Below are 19,700 nucleotides of genomic sequence, written 5' to 3' on the forward strand. Positions count from 1 at the left end.
TTATAAGCTATAAAAGATTACACATTTTTATCAAGCATCATATTTGATGAACAGGCTTAATGGACTCTAAATGACCAAACATGACCAAACATTAATCATAACGCAAAATTTTGAACAGAAAATATTTGAACTACAGATTAAACATTTATTTTCATCCAACCTTGTACGTGATCGAGCAATTTTTGCTCGAAAGGAACCATTTTTGATCGTTTAGCTGATCTATTCAACATGTAAGAACAAATGCTTGATAGTTTAATTAGCAAGAGCTTAACAATTTTCTTTTTTTTCTAATTATCAGTGATCGAAATATTCTGGAAATAAAAACGACATGCGTCACTAATGTCTCTAAAATAGCATGTATCTCTAGTCCCCATCCCCAGCTACGTTCATTCTCAAAAAAAACCACAGTAGTAAAAAACACGACTAAAATACCTATCAGAAAAGGAATGAGATTAAATTTTTATTTTTAGAACCTAAGCTAAGGCGCGTTTACACGACAGAAAAATTTTGACGAGTCCTTTCCCAATTTTCTCTGTCCTGTTAACGCGCCTTAGCTCTTCTGGTTTCGTTAACTTCAGTGCTTTCATTTCAAAAATACCGCACAGTTTTTTTAAATAAGTTCAGTTAGCCTGACAACAGAGATCCAGTCAGAAAAAAATGCCTTGTGAGAAACGACGTTCATTGTTAGCTTTAGTTACGTGATTGTAAGGCACTTCAAAATATTTTTTACTTCAGTTTTGTACAAATAATTTTTGCCTAATTCAGTTTTCTATAAATGTTTACCCATTTCACTCGCGGTTTTATTGATTTTAATTAAAACTTCAACCCAGCTTTTTTAACAAAGCTTGATAGAAATAAATCTTTCTTTTATTTTCTCCATTTATAAAAAATGGCAAAACCATTTTTAAATTAAATCTAGCTTTTTAAGTAAACTTACTTAATTCGAAACAACAGTGCAGAGTCGCCAGCTTTATCAAGTGTTAACATTATTTCACGATATCACGAATCACACATTTTATTATAACACTTCACGAACGATCTGCTGAGATACATCTTACTGAACGGGAAAAAAATCCCTGACACGAACCACGAGTAGATTTTTACTGTAATTTGTTCACGAATCTGACATACTTTTTTGAAGCCAACTTGTGAGTCACGTATTACACTAAAGTGTCATGCATTAATTTTCTGCGCCACAGGTTTACGGTTTGGAGATGAAGTTCTAAATAAATGCGATCCTGGGGGTTGTGAAGCAAACTAACAAACAGAAAGGTCAAAAAAAGATCCAAAGTTTTAACGAGGAAAATTCTAACCTTAACTAATTAATTGGCTGTTACGTTGTTTAATGTATCTGTTTAGTGTATTTAGCTTTCGTTAAAATGTAAACGAAACTTGTTGCAATCGCAGAAATTTTGGATCGAAAATATTTAAAGTAAAAAATCAAACATCCATTTCCATCCAACTTTGTACGATGTTTGTTCGAAAGGATCCACATTTGGTCGTTTAATTACCTGATCCATCCGGCAACATGTTTGAAAGTTTCATTAGCCAGAGCATAACATTTGATATTGTTCGATGTTGATCCATAAAAAAGCAATTTGATAAAAAAAGGCAAATGGGAATTAATTAGGCAAACAAACTACATTCGTGGCCGTGTAATTACCATGGGTTAACTGTAAATGATGCAAGCTATTTTTTATGGGGATAAAATAATGGTCTATTTTTCTTCTTTTGTTTTCGTTTTTTGCGACAGCGTTGTTACAGTTAGGGGTATGATAGATCGAAAATAATGCAAATATTCTGGAGACCCCGGAAATAGAGCAGTTTTCAATTGAGTGTCGTATAACCAAAACCAAAGTAATTACTCTGGCCAATCACAAAGGGCACAGACAATCAAGTGAACCAATCAAATCTCGAAGCAAATACATGTGGCTGGCACGAAGCACGGGAAAACGTGCGCGAGCGAGTCATGATTGGTTTTGATTTTAGCTCTGATTGGCTGAGAAAGTGGTAGGAGATTTTTAAGCCAATCACTAAGCGTAGTAATGCAAAACCAAAGCAAACGCAATTTACTTTCGACACTCAAGTGAAAACCGCTCTAACACGAGCTGCATCATGAAAGGCTCGAAAAAAGGATGCATATTTAGTCGACCCCTAACGTTACGTTTATTCTGAAGATCAATGGCCTACAAATAGTAATAATACTAATAAAGAAATATAAAACACAAGTAAAATACCTATCGGAGACGTTCGCAGCGAGATTTTTATTGTTAGAACCTTGTAGTCTACTGGTTTCGTTAACTTTCATATGACTCTCCCCAGTCCTCGTTTCAAAAATAGCACACAGTTTTTAAAGAAGTTAGCCTGACAACAGAGATAAGAAAATGCCTTGTAAGAAACGACGTTAGTTTTAGTTACGTGATTTTAAGATACTTCATGATATTGCTTTTACTACAGTTTTGTACAAATAATTTTTGCTTAATTCAGTTTTCATTAAATGTTGACCCATTTCACTCGCGGTTTTATTGATTTTAATTAAAATTTCAACCCAGCTATTTCAACACAGCTTGATAGAAAACAACCTTTCCTTTAAGTTTCTCCATTTATAAAAATTTCCAAGACCATTTTTAATTAAATCTAGCTTTTACACTTTTTAAACTAAAGTAAACTTACTTAATTCGAAACAATAGTGCAGAGTCACTAGCTTTTACACGTGCTACTATTATTTCGCGATATCACGAATCACACTTTTTATTATAACACTTCACGAACAGTGTGCTCAAAAACATCTTACTGAACGCGAAAAAAAAAATCCCTTACAGGAACCACGAGTAAATTTTTACTGTTTGTTCACGAATCTCACATTTATTTTTGAAGCCAACTTGTCAGTCATGTATTACACTAATGCGTCACGCAATCGTTTTATGCGTTACGGGTTAACGTTTTGAGACAAAATTACAAATATTTAATCAAAGTCTCTTCGAGATACCGACTTTTTTTGCATGAAGTATGAGTCGAAGGTTTATCCTGTGCAGTCAAAAAGCCGTATGCATGATTTCAGCGTGGATTTTCTCGGAAACTATTGGAGGGATGAAGTTCAAATTCGGCGAAGAGATAGAGCAACAACTCACCGATCGATAGCCGTCGTCAGATAGGTGAGATTTTCAGTAGTTTGGCGTTAATTCCGGTTTGAAGTGGAGGAGGTCGCTGCTGGCGGCCGCCGACTTGCAAGCCTTGTCTCCTCTTTCTCTCTTACTGGCCTTCGGCCGGCTAAATCAGTTAAAAAAGTGCTTAAAACGGCCCGCGCAGGCGAAGAAATACAACACATGAGTCGATAAACGTTTCATTAAACTTTATTGAGATATTTAGAGCGAAATGTAGTTAGATATGTTATTTCCAGAGCTTTATTTCAGTAACCCTTATAGATTTCAAAATTTCTTTTGTTCGTCTCATGTCAACAACAATAATTAACCACGAACACATAGGGTGGTCTGCCTGTGATGCAACATTGCTGTCAACGCGAGGTCACGTCCCTAACGACCTAGGATGATGACGAAATAGAATGGGCGCTTGTAGCGACCAAATTTGGCCTAAAAAAGAAGCCTTAAAAGAAGCCCCCATCTCTTGCATTTGTTTTAACTTCAATAATATCTTTGAAAAGAGCAAGTTTTTTGGTATGGTTTATTTTTGACGTTTGTAATTTTTAAACGATGTAAGTGCTAGTGGCTATTTATTCGTGTTTTAGTTACGCAATCCATTGTTTGTGCGACGCTTTTTATAGATCGCCTTTCAGACACACGTGCGTTGAGATAAGAAAGCTGACATGTCACTTTTAACATTGTTATATAACGTTTGTAAATGACAAGTCACGTTTTTTCCACGAGATCGCGTGATCACCCACAGCGGAAAGTAATCCCTTGAGAAATTAAAATATTCCCTTGAGAAATTAAAAAAGTCCCTTGAGAGTAGACAAGAATGTTCCAAATTTTGCCCCACATAACTGCTATTCTTCTATTTTCGCTTGTAAACAAGCAAAAAAAAGTCGCAAAAATGCGATCCTGGCGGTTATGAAGCAAATTAACAAACAGAAAGGTCAGAAAAAGATCCAAACTTTTAACGAAGGGAATTTGAACCTTAACTAATTAATTAACACAGCTGTTGTGTTAATTTATCTGTTTAGTGTATTCAGCTTTGGTTGAAATGTAAACAGAGCTTTCTGCAAATCGCAGAAATATACCTTTGATTATCGTTTTACAATCATTCACTCCTTAGTTGAATACAGGCAAGGTAGTAAGCGCGCCGGCTATAGCCATGGAAAGAATAAGCATGCTGTTTTTTCTGATCGTCCTTTTAACTTTGCAGCAAACTTCGTTTACAAGAAGGTAAGCCTGATTAGGCTCTAATTTATTTAAAAACCAAATTAATTCTCTTTGGTTACATGCAGATGGGGAAGCGCACGCTCGTTTTAGTAATATCACACCCTAAAAACACCTCTCTGGTGTAACAGATCATGCGAAGCCTTGATGTGCGCCAGAGAAACAGCCAAATTAGCCTGAAAAACACAACATTAATCATGAATGGGAAACGTATACATTTCATTTTCACGAGTTGTTTCCACGGGCTCCTTAGGCCATCCCAATAAAATGTTTCGTTTCCCATCGCCCGACCGACCCATGTTTTTCGAAAAGTAAAAAAAAAAAAATTCCAGATTCACTAGTCAAAGAAGCAAGTACTGCAATTTACAAGCACACAATCTTGTTTTAGTTAAAACAATTGGTATGATGTAATGTCTTTGTCTTTAATAAACATAGATTCTACGTTATTTTAAGACTGTTAAGGAATAACGAACGAAAAGACCACGTTTTCGAGTTGACTTTGTAATCAGGCTTTCTTACTTAGAAGCCCGGCCTTTTCTGGAACCCAGAACCCTTCAAGTGTTCATTCTTTTTTTTTTTTTTGCCCGACCGACCGAACCACAATCACAAGAGACGGGGCGATGGGAAACGAAACATTTTATTGGGATGGCCTTAACGTACGCACCCGAGGGTATAATAAAATTGACTGGGAAATTTCTTTTTAAATTTACAAGAGCCAAAGACATTTAAATTTCTTGAGGAAGGAAAAAAAAGGCATCCCCAGGTTACGCAAGTTTTACAAGTTATTCGAACCGTTAATCACATCAATAATAATAATAACAATTTATGAATTTATAGTGCGCTTTTTTTAAAAAAAATTATCAAAAGCGCGTTACAATATTAAAACCTTAAAATATTAAAAATATATACTTAAAATATTAAAATATACTTAATATATAGATAATGAGGCGTTATGCGCCAACTTGGCGCAAGGGAATAGGTAAAGGTGAATATCTACATGATATTGACAAGATTTAAAGATTAAAAGCTAATTTAAAAAGATATGTTTTTCCGGGGGGGGGGGTACTCCATATAACAGGCTATACGGGGAGGCTCCGCCCGAAAGGGGTACCTTTTTCAGGCTTCAGGTATATAAAAGGGTAGCGATTTCACAAGTTTAGGTATATGAAAGGGTATGAAAATCCGTCATTTAGGTTTTTTAAAAGACCAGTAATTAAAATATTTCGAACAGACGCACTTTATGGCTGTATTATTTTAATTTATTAAGCGCTACATAAAAATGACAAGAAAACGTCCTGTTCTAAGGCTATGTCACGTCTTTAAGGTATATGAAAGGGGTACCTTTTTTCAGTAAAAGGTATACGAAAGGGGTACAATTTCTGTCAAAAAGGTATATAAAATGGTAAGGGGTAAGAGCTTGGGGCGGAGCCTCCCCGTATAAAACTTTTTTGAGTGCCCCCCCGGGTGAGCTTTGGTCGCCATCTTGGTGTGGCTGGCTGGCTGGCTGGCTGATACGTGGCCTCGATCCCATGCGAAACAATATGGCGTCGATTTTGGTTATGTTTTTAGACGAGATTCAAAAATAAAATTGAGTTAACGAACATCTTGACCAATTCAGCCTCAGTTTTTTTTAACATTGTTGTTCGTAATCTGTCTAAATGTTCCCCAATCGTTAGGTACGTTGTTTTTACCTCTTTCGTGTCAATTTACTTAAACAAACTTTTATGTTTGAACTTTAAGACAGTTTTAAGTTAATTTTGCGCGTCGCAAAAATAATATTATCAGTTCGTTAATAATGGAACAATGCCCAGCTACTCTCTTTCCTCACAGAAATTTTTGATATGTAGTGGTAAATATCTGAAAGGATTTTTTGCTTGATTTGTTCTTTATGTTGTTTCGTGTTTCAGCGAGAGAGTTGCTCGAAGTGACACAGCATGGCACAGTCAATATCATAATCTAAATGAGGTAGGAAGTGCTAAGATCTCCGCTATCAGTTAAATTTTCGACTACTTCTCAACTATTGGTTAACATTTCTGCCTGCCCTTCTCTAGGACTGTTCTAGGGCTTTCCACAAGTTCCTTGGAAACTTTTGGCAACTTTTCATATTTCGAGCACCTTTTTTCGACTTTTTTTGCTTGTTTATAAGCAAAAAAGGAGAATAGCGTTTACATGGGCTCAAATCTGAACCGGAAGGGATCGCATTTTTGTTAACTCTCAAGGGAATACTTTCCGCTGTGGGTGATCAAAGCGCGTGACTTGTAAAGTGTCACTCTATAGTTGTGCTTCAGCACTTCCGTTCTTGTAGTAAAAACGTGACTTGTCAAATTTACAAACATTATATAAGGATCAAAAACGTGAGTAGCCCAAATCTTACGTCACATAACCAATTAAGAATGTAAGCGGTTCAGCGCTCGAAGGCAGGCAGCGAAGTTTAAAACGATTAAGAACGCAATTTTTACTAGTACAAGTCTAGGCGCTAATATTAATTAAACCTAAAACGATAAACAACGCAAATTTGTACTCGTACAAGTCTTTCACACACTAAAACGTTGCTAATAGTTAACCAAAGGGGACTCATTTCGTGACAATTGATTATTTCTGCTGAGTTGCACAATTTAGAATTGCACTATTACTAAAAATAGATTTCGCTGCATGATACCCCTCGCGTGAGTTGGACAACAATTTTAGTTTCGGCAGAGGCTTTGTATGGAGGGAACGCATTCTTGACAAAAAAGGGTGAAAAAGGCACAATTTGAGGCCGAGATTCTCGAAAGGCTGGAAAAATGATAGATTCCAAACATTTTTGCTTTAGTAAGTAAAAAAACAGATTGAAGGTATCCAAAAAATGGCCCAAAATTGAATTTATTAGTCGAAGATCAGGCAATGACACCTTGATTCCCACTAGCTCCCACTGCAAAATTATTCAGGCTGCCGAGAAATTTAAGCGGCGGATAGCGAATTACTATCGAATTATATAATTGCGAAGGATAGCACTTGTATGTTCGCTTCATTTAGGCCCCGGAAAGATCGTCGGTTGCAAGAAATTCAGAATTCTTCTCGAATTTGACGGCACTGATCGCCAGCCATCCGATCTCATTTCGACACATGATAGATAGAGGGCGAAAATATTATGCTATTCAAACGCCTTTCTAATGGAATTGACGGCAGGGTTCGATTTTAATCATTTAAATTTATCCCCATTACTATTACAGACTGCAGCAACAGCTGCCGAACTCGATCAGCCTATATTAAATACGCGACAATTGTGTAACGAAATTGACCTCTATAAATATTCGGGTCAGGCAAGGAGACCGATCGGACGAGCGTTTCTTTGTGTAATTTTGTGGTGGCATAAATCTGAGGTTAGCTCTGTTGTGTTGCAAAATGTGCCACTAAGAACAGTATAAACGTTTTGCATTTCTCATAAAAATAAATGTTTTCTTTCAGCAAATCCCGGCAGCAAATCGGGCCTTTATAATCCATTCAATAACTGAAAGTAAAACATTTTACACATTTATTGTTTAATCACTCTGTTTGACAAACCTTTTGTTTCAAACCACGGTTTAAGCTTTCTACGTTGCACAGGTAAGGCTTTCTCTCGAATTCTGAGCCAATCTGGCCATGGTTTTGTGCCTGGGTTTTGTGAAACAATCGCCAAATATGCCTCCGAAGTGCCCGCCAACCATACATTGTTCTTACAGAGAGCGGTTTGTTTGTCCGAATTTTCTGGAATTTTATCTGACTCACACCGGGGGTCAAATTCTGTGACGTCATTAGTGCGCTTCGCTAATTGCAACATCATTAGATGTGTTAAGTGATATTTACACTGACTCGTCCCCAGTCGTTTCTTATGCGAAAATTGCAAGACGCGAAGGATGATATGATTCCCTCCGTGTTCAGCAGTCGACTCAAGACGGACTCAAAAGACGACTGGGGACGAGTCAGATATTTACAAGTGTTTCTGTAGCCTGTTGTGAAATTACTTCCAGTGGAAGCAGTAAACCCCGGGGGCCCCCGGGCACTAAACGCTAAACGTTTCTTCTGTTCTGAAGTTAATGCATCGCCATTAGAAAAATAAACAGCAACGGTTTTACTGGAAATGTAGTCGTTAGAAATGGCATGTGTAGCCGTAAGGTAAAGAATAACGTGAGGAGAAGCGGCTTTTGGTAATATTCAAACAAAAATGTACTTCTCATGCTCAATGTGGGGTTAAGATTGCGTGACGAGACAAAAGGTAACTCTGTCGTGCGTAACCTAACGTGCGATCAGGCGTTATTTTTCTCGCTCAACGGAAAAATGAGCCTTCCCTGAGCCTTCCCTCCGCCTTTTTAACCAAGCCAAAGTATATGAATCGCAAAGCACCCAGCCGTCGCGACTGACAAACACAGCATTTCCTCCGCGAAAATAAAAAAAATGCTTGAACTGAAAGACGTTTGAATTCTTTCATGATATATTCGAACAACAATGCCCAGCATAAACCTTTAACTCATACTAACTTCATGCAAAAAAAGTCGATATCTCGAAGAGATCTTTGATTCCCCTTCGAGCAACTTGTCGCGTTTTGATCAATTTCTAGACCGAAGATCTCCGAAGATTATCCGAGTCTTGTTCAAAGGCCATACGAACGTTTCCGAAGATTTACGAAGTTTGCCGAAGATTTTCGAGGAACATTTGAAGACGTTTCAACTTTCGGCTCATTCTGCATTAAAACATAACAAAACTCTTATTTAACAAATTTTTCCCATGATATGTTATTGAGATACTTCTTTTGGTGTAAAATTGCAGAAAACTGCTTAGAAATCTAACCTCAAATGGAAATTAGCATATATTTAGAGAAATTCTCTTGATTAGAAGCAGCGTTTTGGATTTTTTGGAGCAACTTTCGAGCATTTTTTATTATCAGAAGCAACTTATATGGATTTTTGCAGCAATTTTTTTTGAGCAACTTTTTGGGAAATTACGGGCAACTTTTTGGGAAATCTTGAGCAACTTGTGGAAAGCCCTACCCTTCTCCCTCCCTCCTTTCTTTCCTTCCCATTCCTTCCTAATTTATTTTATGATGTTAAATTTTGTTTTTCATATTTAATAGATCAATCAAAAGCTAAAGGAAATCAACAGTACATTTGACAACGCGATTTTGTTTTCGATTGGAAAGTCGTACTACAACAGGGACACGATGGCAATAAAAGTAAGCATCAATAACTTAAGCTTAAATTATTAAACATAGTAATCTTCATGACTAATTAATAGATAAAAATCCCTTTGAATACTGGAAAAGTATTTGTTTTTACCTTATTAAAGGAAATTAACGCTCCATGATCAAATTAATGCAACTAGGGGCCCATTTACATGGAAAGAGGATGATCCTATTGCTAGGATCATCCTAGCACTAGGATCATCCGAGCGCCATATGTTTTCAGCTTTCAGTTTACTTGTAAATGGTTGCATTTGGCCTTAACGCTAGGATCATCCTAGCGCTAGGACCATCCTATCTGAGATGAGGGATGATCCTAGCGCTAGGATGATCCTAGCGTTAGGGCCAAATGCAACCATTCACATGTAAACTGAAAGCTGAAAACATATGGCGCTCGGATGATCCTAGTACTAGGATGATCCCAGCACTAGGATCATTCCATTTTACATGAAAGGAGGATGATCCTTGTGCTAGGATCATCCTCTTTCCATGTAAATGGGCCCGCATAGTTGACTTTCTCTTTTCTGCAAAACGTTAATTTCAAATAACTTAATTAACAGGAGCGTTAATTTCCTATAATAAGTTAATTTCTATCTTTATTTAATTTTAATTATTTTTTACTGCTGTTGTTGCTGCATGGAAAAATCTGAAAAATTTCAGCGTCCTTTAGATCTTCTAGTTGAAATGTGTCTAGCTAAAGCTTAATAAAGTTTAATAAAATGATTTTATAAAAGAGCTAAGTTACACATGAAGCATCTTAAAACGTTCAAGACTCCCTATAGCTGACTTCCCTATAGTTGACTATACGGGGATGCCTTGGGATTTCACGAGTTGAAGTATAGGAAAAGGTAGTTGGAAATGTTATTTAGGAATTTAAAAATCTAGAAAAGACGCACGTAACGGCTAATTCAAATTGGACGGGGAATATTGTCTGATACCTGGTGTCCGATCTGTGGGCAATAATGGTCTTATTACTTTTATAATTGAATGACATATTCTTTTGAATTTTCTCCAAGATAACAGGGGCGAAGAAAGAAAACAAGCCAGTGTTTGCCATGCAATGTTTAATCCACGGTAGAGAGTGGGTAACTGGCTCCGTTTGCATGTACTTTGCCGATCAGGTAATGGAGTGAAATGTTGAAAGAACAAGAAGCTTGAAAAGCTTAAAATCGGGCGGTTAATAATTGACTATCCGCTTTGACTTGCAAGGCAGGGTGCAGTACAACAAAAACCAAGAATTGACAATTTCTTGCAATCTTGACAACATTCTTGATACATGTATTATGTTACGCACACTAATACAGCTTATGCAAACCGTGTGACTTAAGCAAACCTCGGACTGAGTGTTACTTAAGTAACTGCTTCGTGGATTTTGCTGTACTGAACCCTGCCTTTCAAGTCAAAGCAGAAAGTTAACTATTAACCGCCCGATTTTAAGCTTCTCAAGCTTCTTGTTTATGAATCGGTCGCCCGAATAAAAAAGCAATGCTTCTAGGCCTAGTCCACTATAAACATACGAACATAAATCCAGGATTTATACCAGAGTCGTAATTGTGGCAAACTGAATTTGAGTGTGCTTATCAGAGTAGAAAACTTATTCTGTGCGCTTGTTGTAACTATGAAAGTTAAAAACATTTTAATTCTTTTTCTGGCAAAAGGAAAGCGAAGTTCTTGACAAAGTTGTCAAAGTTTAAAACTTAGTCAAAAGAGCAATTGTTTTGGTCGCATATCTGGCACCCAATATTTGCGTGAGATCCGTGCGTATGTTCTTTTCAAAAATACCTTGTAGAAGCCAAAAATTGTGACCGTACCACGAAACAAAAGTACCATTTTCCATGGACGATGTTACTATACAGTATTGAGCTAATTGTGACTCTGTAATAAGCTCTACAGATTTAGGCAAGAAAAGGCTGTAGCTGCATTTTGTGATCTTCTAGAGCTCCATAGTTAATTTGAAGCTGCAATGCTCAGTAACTTAGCCATGCAGACGGAATACCGGCTGGAAACATGGAACGTTGGCAGTTCCTGACGTTTTTTGATTTGCCGTTCGCGTTGGCTCTCATAAAACAAACCAGGGGCGCTTTCCATTTGTCAAAACTGGCCGGTCAGACCGGTTTATTCGAGAACAGAATTCCGTTGTTAGTCAGATTTGTCCTGTCAAATCAGTCAAGACATAATATATATTATACATTGTCATGGTGGATTTGCGGGAAAATCTTCAAGAAAAAGGTCCATTTCACGTTCAAAACCACCGGACCGGGCAATTTTTTTTACGCCCACTTCAAGATGGCCGCCACTTACGGTCGTCGACTGGTAACTAGTACCGGTTAGCCTGCTATGCACTCCGGTTAGCCTGCTATGCAATCTGGTTAGCCTACTATGCACTCTGGTTAGCCTACTATCACTTCGGTTAGCATACTATGCACTTCGGTTAGCCTACTATGCACTTTGGTTAGCCTGTTTACGGTTAGCTATCGATTTTTGTAAGGGAAACACGATATATAGTTAAAATTTACGAATTCTGGGAGCCGGCTCCCGGTGGCGTAGCGGTATCACACTCGCTCTTCAGGCAGACGAACCTACTTCGATTCTACCCCGGGCACATTATATAGAACATAAAAATTTACTCCAAACATAAAAAATGATCCAAAAAACTTCCGAGCACAATCTGTACTGAGAAGCCTTCACTATAAAGATAATGGCCAGTAACGTTGTATTGAATGATTTCTTTTAGTTGACTAAGAACTACGGAGTGGATAACAAAATCACTGCGATGCTGGACAAAGTGGATTTCGTTATCATTCCAGTCGCTAACCCTGATGGCTACGATTACACTTGGCACAGTGGAGGGACCAATGATGTAAGTTCTTGTCGAATATTTTAAAACTACAGTCGAAGCTCTCATAAGCGGACACCCTCGGGACGCGAAAAAAGTGTCCGTAACTGGAGCTGGCCGCTTACGAGAATGGTTCTCGCAAGCGGCCACTAGAGGTGTAGGGGATAGATGGCCGCTTACGGGAGCTTGCCCAGCTAACATAATGGTAATATGCATGTTAGTGGTGTTTCGAAATGTAACCGGACGTGGATGACGACAAAACAAACACTGAAATATGGTACTGTAATTACAGTAAAATCATTGTAACGAACGGCGATGTGAAGTTGATTGATTAATACAAGATACAGAGTTTTTTATATGATTTTCTTTGCGGTGTCCGCTTACGGGAGCTTAAAAACAAAGAAAAAGTCTAAGTCGTAATCTCGAAAAGTGTCCGCGGCCGCTTACGGGAATGTCCGCTTACGAGAATGTAAAAATGCAGAGTTTGTATGGGAGTAAAAACGGGGTTTCTAACAAGGTGGCCGTAAGTAGAGCTGTCCGCTTACGAGAGTGTCCGTTAAGAGAGCTTCGACTGTAGTGGTACCACAGGTTAGAAAGTGCGGGCCTTGATGCATTTAAGAAAAGGCACTGGTATGAGAGTGCGTTATTTTAAATGGCAGTGTCGATAAATAAATGATAAAATAGACAAAAGACAATTATTCCGAGTAACGCATCACGCAAGGAATGCATGTTTTATCGTTTCCTATTGCCACGAACCAATCAAAGGTTTTTTTTGGATTGACAGTTTTGCGAAGTGTAATCGAGCACGCGGTGTGAATTGAGATGTGATTTTCTTCAGTCGGTAAACTCGCTATGTCAGTGTTGTAAGGAATTTCCCGAGACTAACCGTTGTTGGAATCATTCGCTTTGCCGTGGTTTATCTATGAAACAATCGCAGCAAATCTTCTCAAAAGCAACGCCTAAACAACGTTTGCAAAACGTTATGTTTGTAATCTTCCATGTGACAGAAGCCTCGATCTTATGTGACAAACTGTTAAGATTGACACATTTTTCGCATTCTTATCGTACTTGAAGAACAGATTTTTTTAACTTCCGGTGTTGCGACAAAATGTTGTGATTGGCCCCTTTTTTATATTCTGATCGTTCTTGATGGAAGAACAAAATTTTCAACTTCCGCTTTGTGCTGGCCTCTTATTAACGTGGCGCGCACGCGTAAACGCAATCCGCTGGTCGCTGTCAAGATTAGGGTTGCGGGCCTCTCTTGGACCCGCAACAAAATAAATATAGCTCGATGCAAGGCAAAGTTTTGAACAAAAGATTAGTCGGGGAACATAAGTCTTTTCTCGTAGATCTTCGTTAAATACCCGAGCTCCCGAAGAGCTTCCGATTGGTGTTGTCCAATAAGAATAAACACGAACACTACGATGTTGGTCACGTCAGCGTGTCGCCATAACGATACGTCATCACGTTACCAGGCAACACTTTTGCCAAAAATCGCGGGCTCAACCAGCAGCTATAGCTTCAGAGACCTACAAAGATGTTCGGACCTTCCAGGTTGAAATATTATCAGTTTTTTGCTATCAGCACATTGTTAAATTAATAAAATGATTTGTTTTGCAGTACTCTCGTTTGTGGCTGAAAAGCCGTCGTTATTTGGGCTACGGATGCCGTGGCGTGGACCTTAACAGGAATTTTGCTTTCGCGTTTGGATGTAAGTATTACTCACAAACACTGGAAAAAAATATCAAACATTGCAAATTTCGCAATTTTGCGCGCAAGTTGCAATTGTTTGCAAAATTATCTTTCCCAACGCAAAAAGCAGTTTTTCGAGAAAACGTTTGATACCCTTTTTTAAAAAATAAATAAAACAAACGTCAACCGTAATTTTCTCTTTTATAAGCTGTTACTGCCAAATATTTTCTGGTTTTCCGTATTTCCTTTCGATCCCTTTGTAGTTTCTTTTGCGTTATTATCTTTAGCATTTGTGGTTTTTTGCCGCGGATATACTTGCCTACGTATTATCTACAAACAAAGAAATCTATTTTCCTTTGTATTAGCTAGCATTTTGTCGAACTTGCTCAGGAAACTTTCTCAGTTCTAGTCAACGTGTCATCGTGTTAAGATCAAAAGTAAGGCTCAACGTCAACGCTGTGAAATCCCTAACGAGGACACAGAAGTAAGTCTTTTTACTTTGTGCATGTTACATTTTATAAGTCGTTTTGCATCGTTCCGAAGTTTGTTTTCACAGTTTAAGGTACTTTCTAGTTAGTCTAATTGTAGTTTTCGCTGTATTTACTTTTTAGTTTTCGAAACCGCTTCTACCGCTTCTACCGCTTTTATCGCTTAGTACCACTTTGTACCGCTTTACCGAATCACTTTGTACATCTACTCATCGCTTCGCTACGCATCGCTTCGTTTGTTGACGTCTCACTGCTTCGCTTCAATAAACTTTGTTTACATCCTTATCGTCGTGAGCATCATTATTGTAGCGAATGGTCTAAAAGCGCGTCAAGAATTTTCTGTTCTAACGTGGGATTTAACGATCGTCCTGTGAGTAACGTTCTACGCTCACATAAGCTTTTGAAAAACTAAATTTTAATTCACTCGCCTACGAGTCTCATAACACTCAGGAGAGATTCCCACTTTGCATGCGAAAGTATTTCACGTCTGCTTTCGCATTGTGATTGGTTTTAAAAACTCGCGCCACTTTCGCAACCAATCAGAAGTAAAAGAAAAACCAATTTGGACTCGCTCGCGCACGTTTTCCCGCGCTTCGTGTCGGCCACATGTAGTTGCTTCGAGTTTTGATTGGTTCACTGATTGGTCAGAACTATTACTTCGGTTTTGGTTTTACAACACTCAATTGAGAATCGCTCGTTTCCTTTTTGCTTTTTAACAAAGATTTGTTGCGTCAATAGACAATAAGGACCCATATACAAACGGTTACCAATGCCATGAAACGTACATGGGTCCATGGGCGCATTCCGAAGCAGAGACGAGGAACATCGCGGGCTTCCTGTCGAGTATTCGCGGGAATTTGAAAGGCTTCATTGACTTCCAAGCTGTTGGCCGGAGCTGGCACTACCCTTGGAAATATACCTCTGACGATTCCCCTGATAAGGCAGAGCAGGTGTGATATATGAGTTTTTATACCATGCCATAGTTAATACAGCCAATCAGAATACAGAGAAGCCGTTGTATAGTCGACGTTATTAAAAACTAGCATGGTAAAAACTAGGCTCAGTTTCCAGCCGTGGGGGTTTCGGTGCGCCCGCGATCCTCTCCCCAACCACGGCTGGAAACTGAGCCTAGGTAAAAACTAGCTAGCTCAATTAGTTAGAATGGATACCAGAGGAGAAGACTTATGCGGTAAATACATGAATCAAATGAAGTCAGATCAGGGGGGGGGGGGGGGAGGGTGTTTCCAGTTGTTTATTCGTGACCGACTCATCACTGCCAGTATGATGTCACATGGCAACGCGCGAGCGATTCCCTCGGTTTGGTCAGATGAGCGGGATTAAATCGCGAGTACGCCACAACAGAGCTCCAGAAAGGCTTATCATTGTTCGCTAATTCTTTCTCAGTAGTTAGGTTTGATGCCTTAACTTTCTGTGTGTATGATCTGTTTCTGTTTTGTTGCGCCCGTTTTCCTGTAATTTGGTTATTAGTTTTTTACTCTTGAACGGGGCAATAGGCGGGATCGCCATTTTGCTTTCGGGTCAAGCGAAGTCCATAAAAAACACCCACCTTTTCACCCAAACATTTTTCTCAAATCCGCTTCGTAATAGGAGGTTTTACTCCTTGAATATTAACGATTAATCTCCGGTGCCTTCCGTGTCGCTTGAGTTAGCCAAACTTCATGTCTTTCCGTTCGATTGTAAAGGTATAATTTTTATCCAGAACATGTCAACAACGCCGATTGCTGCTTCGCGATCTCATGTAGAATTCTTTTTCCATATATTTTTATTCGCATTCATTGGCTTATTATAATGTTTTACTGTTGGTATCTGTGCAGTTCTGTTGTGTTTTGGGGCTTTCCTTGCCGTGACGACTCTTAAATTTCATTAATTGCATACCTCCTGAAAAAAAAAATAAATAAAAAGAAAAGCTTACAACACGGGGTATTTCGAGTCGGGCACCCATCCAAGAGTTAACCCCGCCGGCAAGCCTTAACTTTGGCCAGCTTGAATTGAGCAAGCGCTTTCATTGTGGTTTGAACGAGGAAAAACGTGTTGTGCGAAATAGACATGAGTTCAAATTCGTTGCCGCAAGACAAGTAGTAAAAAATTACCGATTAATAAAGACTTGAGTAAAGTTATTGTGTTGTTTTTCTATAATACCCAATAAAAGCTTAATACATGGATGGGTGACCAACTGGAATTACCGTGTAGCGCCTTTTTCCTCTTGATTGCTCCAATTTTCACCTTTGAGGGGAAAGACATGAAGATCCACGAATGCTGAAAGTCTGATACTGCACGTACATCAAGAACCGTACATCCTGTGCCAAACCTCCTATTTCTGTTGCAATAAAAATTAAATTCGCTGTGCAAGGACCCTCGAAAGCTCGACCTGTTTACAGATTTCATCGATCATTCTACACTTTGCGAAGGTGTTAATTTAAAAAAAAGAATATAACGTCTTATCTACCAAAAAATAGCAGAACAGAGACGGTTGCATTCGCTAACATCTCTGCATTATTGACTTGAGTAAATGAAGGAAGGTAACGGAGTAAAATTCCACATTCTTGACTCGTTTCTCGATTGACGCTTGCCCGCCATCTTTAATATCACTCATGCGAAGCGTGACGTCATACAGTGATGATTGGCAGTGATGATTAATGAACCAACATTTTCCTTAGAGACACCTTCACCCCCCCCCCCCACCCCGAGTCAGATGAACATCCTTTTCACCATCTGTTACCGAGACCAGCACTAATAGAGTCTGAGTATAATGTAAGGCAGAAAGCGCCATATACCTGTATAACAATGCCATATAACATGTAGGACAAAGAGAGCTGAAAGCTTTTTTACATTTCGCTACTTTTCGTCAGTAACAAATATTCTGCGTAGTCATTTTCTGATAGATTTTAAATTGTAAATAGTAGACTTATCATTTCATGTAAGAGTCACTCGATAATTCAGTTTCTTTTTAACTGCAAAAGAGTTTAAATAAACAATTATTATTACTATTATTATTATTATATAATATTATTGTATTGCAATTTATGAGTTTTGATTGGTTTCCAGGCAATGGTATATGAGCTCATATACCATTGATCACAAAAATGGTAGCCAATACGCGTTAACGAAAACAGCTGGGTAACACCTAGTAGAGTTGGGTGACGAGATCCGTTAAGTGATGGCCCAAATAACGCGACATGCTAACCGTAATTAAATCTGTAATTTCTTACGCTTTGGTATTTTCTGGTTTGTAGGAGAGGGTTGCCCGTGCAGCAACCAGCGCAATACGTCATGATAGTGGTTACGGCACAAGTTATTTGCCTCTTGCAGCAGGCGCAGGCCGTAAGGAATGTTTATTTTTGTAGACCGTAGACAGGGTAAAATCCCGGTTTTACGCTCTGGGCTTCCACAACTTAGGAAGGGGTTTTGAATGGGCTTATATACGGGGCGGGCGGGGGGAGGGCTTATACCCGGGGGGACTCATAAGTGGAATAAACAAAACTTTTCGTAATGAGCTACAGCAGTGTTGATCGAAATACCTTTTTTTTATAAACTGGTTCTTATATATAAAAAAGTCATAAATTAATATTTAGGAAATAAGGGAAACAATAGAGGAGGGGGGGGGAGTTATGTTCGGGGGTCTTATCTGAGGTATTTTTTGTCTACAGGTATATGGGTCTATAAGTGGGGGAGGGGGGTTATAACCGAAATTTCAAGTTGTAAGAGTTTTTTTTTTTTAAAAAAAGATGTTATAGATCAAAAGTGTCCATTTCAAATAACATTAAGTAACAACCTCCGTATAGGTCCTTAATTATCGATTGTGCTAGCAAAATATTTGGCATTATAAGTACTCCCCAACACTGTGGACCGTTATTGAACAAACAATAATTAAGGTCGTTCTTACTATCTTACAGTTCAAATCGGAGGAACCAGTATGGATTACGTGTACGGTAGCCTGGGCGTGAAATATTCGTACACGGTGAAGCTGCAGACTAAGCATGCTGGCTACGACGGGTATAAACTCCGACCGTCGCTCATTCTTACTACAGCGAAGGAAGCCATAATAGGAGTTAGGGCGCTTGTTGAAGCTATGAATGTGTAATTAAGTTCAGAGCTTGCACCATTAAAACAACATATCAATCTAACGCACGTGTGTAAAGTTATATAATTATGTTGAAATAAACATGAGCCCATTATGCCAAATTTCGATTTTGTTGTCAAGTTCTTGTTTAATCTTCAAGGAAATCTCCACTTTTGGACGAAATTGTTGTTAAACTGTTGGAAATGTTTCTTGGGCTAAAAATACCACGACACAAATAAAGAACAGCATCCAAAATATTGGGAAGAAACGGGACAAAATGGCTGACATTTTGTTCCAGATTTTGCAGCCAATTTTTGTAGCCAGATTTTGAAGTTCATTTGTTGAAATGCTTTGTTATCCTGAAAAAAAAAATTAAGCTAATTCTCATTAACAGTGACGAAAAAGAGGATATAAACGTGTATGAGTGAGTCACGATTGGTTTTAGTTTTTTTTCTGATTGGTTGAGAAAGTAACGCGAGTTTTTATTAACCAAAAGCATAGTGAAAGCAAAAACCTATGCAATTTAAGGTTACTTACGACACTCAATTGAAAACCAAGCTATACTAGTACTCAGTAAATGTTATTACAATTTACGACAAGTACATTTTTAATTTAAACAGAAATTACACTGAAATTACACCGCATTTCACGACAGTGGACGCGTTTGATTTTCCTTTTTGTTTTGTTTTTGCTTTTAATATAATAAACAAAGTTTTAAACGTATGCTTTTCAACAGTATAAAATGAAACGAAGGGATGGCATTGCAATAATTATTTTTTAGCTTTAAGTTACATAACGTCATGAAATAAAGTATGAAATAACAATAATAACGCAGCATGCCATTGAACCAAAATCAAATTAAAAGCTGACTTACTTTAAAAGAAGGTTTGAAAAATATAATACAAATAAAATAGATTTTTCTTCGAGAGGTTTTGAGTCTTCCGTTCGTTTCCTGAGACAATCTCTTTAGAGAAAATAGAGCCTGTTTTCTGATTGCAAATTAAATTAGACCTCACTAAACGAAATATAGTAA

The 19,700-nt window shown here is 38.2% G+C and overlaps 1 protein-coding gene across 1 annotated transcript; it reads left to right on the forward strand.

The window, feature by feature from the left end:
• The first annotated feature begins 4,251 nt into the window (after positions 1 to 4,251).
• LOC144628338 (carboxypeptidase B2-like) lies at positions 4,252 to 18,789 on the forward strand. The gene is made up of 9 exons (XM_078486441.1): positions 4,252 to 4,382; positions 6,284 to 6,341; positions 9,466 to 9,564; positions 10,587 to 10,691; positions 12,305 to 12,430; positions 14,027 to 14,117; positions 15,325 to 15,536; positions 17,841 to 17,928; positions 18,501 to 18,789. Exons 1-9 carry the CDS (start codon positions 4,312 to 4,314, stop codon positions 18,686 to 18,688), a joined length of 1,038 nt encoding a protein of 345 aa, XP_078342567.1. The 5' UTR covers positions 4,252 to 4,311; the 3' UTR covers positions 18,689 to 18,789.
• Positions 18,790 to 19,700: the final 911 nt, after the last annotated feature.

Source organism: Oculina patagonica, chromosome 10, assembly GCF_052425735.1.
Source record: "Oculina patagonica isolate OP01 chromosome 10, crgOcupat, whole genome shotgun sequence".
NCBI lineage: Eukaryota > Metazoa > Cnidaria > Anthozoa > Scleractinia > Oculinidae > Oculina > Oculina patagonica.

Bases quoted from the DNA above. Each gene is read 5' to 3' on its own strand.
- LOC144628338 (XM_078486441.1), top strand. From the start codon at position 4,312: ATGGAAAGAATAAGCATGCTGTTTTTTCTGATCGTCCTTTTAACTTTG. The intron at 12,431-14,026 runs GTAAGTTCTTGT...TTTGTTTTGCAG, and splicing joins ACAGTGGAGGGACCAATGAT to TACTCTCGTTTGTGGCTGAA. The intron at 14,118-15,324 runs GTAAGTATTACT...TTGCGTCAATAG, and splicing joins TTTTGCTTTCGCGTTTGGAT to ACAATAAGGACCCATATACA.